This window comes from Octopus bimaculoides, chromosome 5 (assembly GCF_001194135.2).
Source record: "Octopus bimaculoides isolate UCB-OBI-ISO-001 chromosome 5, ASM119413v2, whole genome shotgun sequence".
NCBI lineage: Eukaryota > Metazoa > Mollusca > Cephalopoda > Octopoda > Octopodidae > Octopus > Octopus bimaculoides.
In genome coordinates, this window is record NC_068985.1 from 76621869 (window position 1) to 76626285 (window position 4417).

At 34.8% G+C, this 4417-nt stretch overlaps 1 protein-coding gene across 3 annotated transcripts in view; it reads right to left on the reverse strand.

Moving 5' to 3' along the window:
• The window catches only part of LOC106881248 (uncharacterized), a 276422-nt gene that overhangs the window by 220006 nt on the left and 51999 nt on the right, over window positions 1-4417 (reverse strand). For all 3 annotated transcript variants that reach the window (XR_008264114.1, XM_052967796.1, XM_052967797.1), the window contains exon 2: window positions 307-337. Coding sequence is in view for 2 of the 3 variants with exons in the window: in XM_052967796.1 (XP_052823756.1) it covers window positions 307-337 (31 nt within the window). In the remaining variant the exon portion in view is untranslated. The remainder of the gene's footprint in view (window positions 1-306; window positions 338-4417) is intronic.

The window sequence follows — 4417 nt, forward strand, 5'->3', positions numbered from 1 at the left end:
CACAAAATGTTTGGTACCTCTGCACTCAAAAATTCTTTTAGAATTAAAATCCCTGCACTTGAAAAATAGTTAAGATTTAGTGACAGGATGAGAATCCAGCTATAGAAATATTACCTCAAGTACCTCCTCACCTAAAAAGCCAAAAAGGTAAATGAACAAATAAACTATTTTGAATGTCGAAGCATTCAGACTTTTCCCAATGACACCAACAATGTGATTAGAGTATAATGCTTTCAATTGCAAATCAAAATCACATTATTATTTCAAACCATTTTCCTGTTAGTGAATCTTGATCTTAATACTCACCATTTTGACACTGAAGATTTGTGGCTGATTTCTGAAAAATTCACAAAAAATAAGAAACAATTAATTAGGGAAATATTGACAAGAAATTGAGATGTTATGGTAAAAAAAAACAAAAAAAACATGAAATATGAAGTAAACCTGAACCAAGAGGTTTCCACCATTGAGAATATTTTTATGTCTCAGTAATAAAAGGTCACTCTAAACTGTAACATATGTTTGATTTGTGTTTTAATCAATAACTTTAGTCATTACTATGATATCAATACAATTAAAATAAGGTGACATCAGGTATTCAACAAGGACAAATGACATCATAAATCATTGAAGTGACTTTTTCACATGTCTCTCTGTGAATAAATCATAAAAACATGAAAGAATCATTTGACATAAGAAACGTAGGTAAGTACAGAAGATTTTTAAAAAAGTGATAACATGTACATTAACAACATCTAAGAAAACAAAACCTGACAAAATCTGTCAACCGAAAAAGTTGTTTGAACAGTTTGGGTCTCAGAGCAACCAAGAGAGGGGGTCATGTCTTGATTGTAATTCAAGTACAGTATTTGGTAATGAATAAAGATATTGTCTATATCCTTGTTTTAAAATAGTTATACTGTATTTGTGCATGTTGTAGTACCAAATAAAGGTACAACTGGAAAAGCAGATTTAATGAAATACAGCTATTAGAGTTTAAAAAAATATAGCAATATTTTCATATTTCCTGAAAAGGAGTGTTTTGTGGAGCTTTTTTACATTTTCTTTTTCTTTTTTGAAAAGTATGAAAACACAATATTTTTTCTCATTATATTCTAATTACCAAATGCCCTAATTAAGGCATGCAACAGCATGACAATAACAGCAATTATTTTCCATAACTTTAAAAGTTAATTACAAAATTGCTGTAGTTACAAGAGGTAATTATGTTCTGTCAGTGTTATGTAGTAGTAGTAGTAGTAGTAGTAGTAGTAGTAGTAGTGGTGGTTTCTTTATTGACCACAAAGGGCTCGTGCATACAATAAACATTAAAACTAGTGCTTAAAATGCAAGCATGGTAGGACAAACACAGTTTTATTTTAAAATAAGAGAAAAAAGAGTGAGAACTTTATACAATAAATGGGTTAAAAATTTGATAAAAGTATGGAATAAGTATAAAATTACTTGAAAATTCAGAAATTAAAACAAGATGTCACAATAATAGTAAAAGTAGGAAAATATATTTAGCAGTACCCACACACAGATAAAAATCCTCCACCTACATCAGCTCATATTTGCAAGCACCGCATATCGTGATCATCAACAGTCCCATTCCATTTCTTTCAGATACCAAGAACCTGTCTATTCAAAATTTGTAAGAACAGTTTGGCTATCAGAGCAAGTGAAAGAGGGTCCATGTCTTGACTGTAATTTAAGTGCAGTATTTGACAATAGATAAAGATTCTGCATGCATCCCTGTTTTAAAATAGGCATATTGCATTTCTGTGAAGTTGCATGGCTAAAGCGGTTAGGATATTTGGCTCATGATCACAAGGTTGTGAGTTCAATTCCCATGGACATGCTGTGTCCTCAAGCAAGACACTTTATTTCAAGTTGCTCCAGTCTGCTCAGCTGGCAAAAATGAGTAGTACTTGTATTTCAAAGGACCAGCCTTTTCACACTCTGTGTCATGCTGAATCTCTCTGAGAATTACATAAAAAATTTGAAACTAATATGTTACCATGGAGATGCAAATGTTTGCTACCTCAGCCCACCTTTTGAAGATAACTTCCACTGATTCCATTTCTGGATGAGCCTGCTATCTTATCTGTAATGCCATCTCTGTTTCTATCCACCTGGAAGTCATAACTGAACAAGAATACAAGCATCTTAAACAGAATACCTGTTCAGCAACAGGTGCCACTGTTGTGACTAGCGTAGACTTAACTCTACAGATACCAAATTGTAAACCTACCTACATGTCTTGATTACTGAATGCTCCTGTTACTGCCTCAGACCCCTTCAGCATGGTGATAACCACCTCACTTTCTGTGACTAGATGAAACTCCGTTGAAAGTGCCAACCAAATTAAAACTATTCAAAAAATTATACACATCATTCTTGCACAACATGAAACTTAAAATGCAGTGCCAGTTTTCACAACACATCAATTTGATATTAAAAAAAAAATGGAGTAAAGCAGGACTGCATCATTGCCTCTACATTCTTTTTCCACTTCCCATTCAGCTAGCTCAAGTTCACTATGAGTAAATTTCTGCCTTGCACCCAGATCTTATACTGATCAAATAAAAGACTATCTAATAATGGTTTACTCCTTGTCAGAACAAAGGCCACAACAACCAAGTCAACCGAACACTAGTACACAGTTAATATCACAGTTAGCATAGCATTCACAGAACTATTGGCAATTGCCAACATTTTGCCTGCTGTATATGCGAGAATGAGTCTAATTCTCAACATAGTAAAACAGTTGATTTGCATTAACAACTACCCAACAAGCAGGGATTCATGTACAATGATAGCTGATGGAAAATGTAGAGTACTTTCAGTATCAGGCTAGTCACCAATAACAGAATAAAGAGAATGATGTACAGATCCAATACAGATAAAATGGATCAGTGCAACCTTTTATCATCTGAAAAGACAAGTATTTGATCATGATCTGAGACAAGCAAGGAAACTTATGGTATACAAAGCAGTTCTTGTAATGCTGCTCTACTCTATGGTTCTGAAACCTGAAGAAACTATTGGTGGCATCTCTATAAGTTGGAAATATGTCACTAGAGATGTCAGAGAAGAATAAAGCACATCTCATAGAATAGACTATCTTCCATCAAGATATGTCTTGGACTGAAACCATGATTATGCAACATCAGCTTGGATGGAAAGGACGTCATGCAAATAGTAGACCATCAGTCGCCCAAACAACTGTTTTAATCATACTTGAATGAAAGAAAGCACACATGAGGGACAAAGAAAACTGTTCAAAAGCATAGTTGAAGGAAATTCCAAAAGCCTGAATGTGTGTAGGAGGGGGAATATTTGGTGAACAACCAGTACAAGCGAAGGTAGATTGTCCCTAATAAAACTCAACACTTTGACAGTACAAACCAATCAACACAATACCTCTTCTCTCATGTGGTAATAAGAGCCCAATCTGAGACTGGGTCTAAGGTTTCTATGTAGTCACATGTAGGACCATAAAAGTTCATTCTTATAATTATTCTTGATCCCAAGGGCTTGCTGACAACTGCAACTACCATATAAACAAGATATTGCTTGTTTGCGACAGAGACAGTATAGGTATTAGAATATAACAATAGAAAAAAGAAGTGAGCAAAAAGTTTAGCCTTCAAATAAATCAATAAACTTTTCTCTATTTTATCAAAAATTGCGTGGTTGATGATTAGAAAAAGGATCTGATAACAAGCCACAGTTGTTGCGAGATGTTAAACATAAACAGTGAGTCACTGAGGTCCTAAGTATTTTATTGCACAACCTCAATTGAAGCTCAAGGAAATGGGTTAAGAGTATAAATAAATAAATATTTCCAATCAATACAACAAAGGCAAACAATTATATTGATTGGAGTTTTGTGCTTACCTTTGCAGTAAAATCTTCAGTAATATTGGCTTCAAATTTTGGCACAAGGCCAGAAATTTTAGGTGAGAGGTAAATCAATTACATTCACCCCAGTGCTCAGCTGGTACTTATTTTATTGACACCGAAAGGATGAAAGGCAATGTCAACCTCAGTGGAGTATGAACTCAGAATGTAAAGACAGATGAAATACAGCTAAGAATTTTGCTCAGCATGCTAAAAAGTCTGTCAGCTCGCCACTTTAAGATTTTCGGTAATATTCAACATATTTGAGAGCTAAGCATGGTTGTGTGGTAAGAAGCTTGCTTACCAGCCACATAGTCTCTGGTTCAGTCCCACTGCATGGCATCTTGAGCAAGTGTCTTCTACTACAGCCTCGGACCAACCAACACCTTGAGAGTGGATTTGGTAGACAGAAACTGAAAGAAGCCTGTCTTATATATGTGTGTGTGTGTGTGTGTGTGTGTGTGTGTGTGTGTGTGTTTGTCCATCTACCATCGCTTGACAGCCGATATTG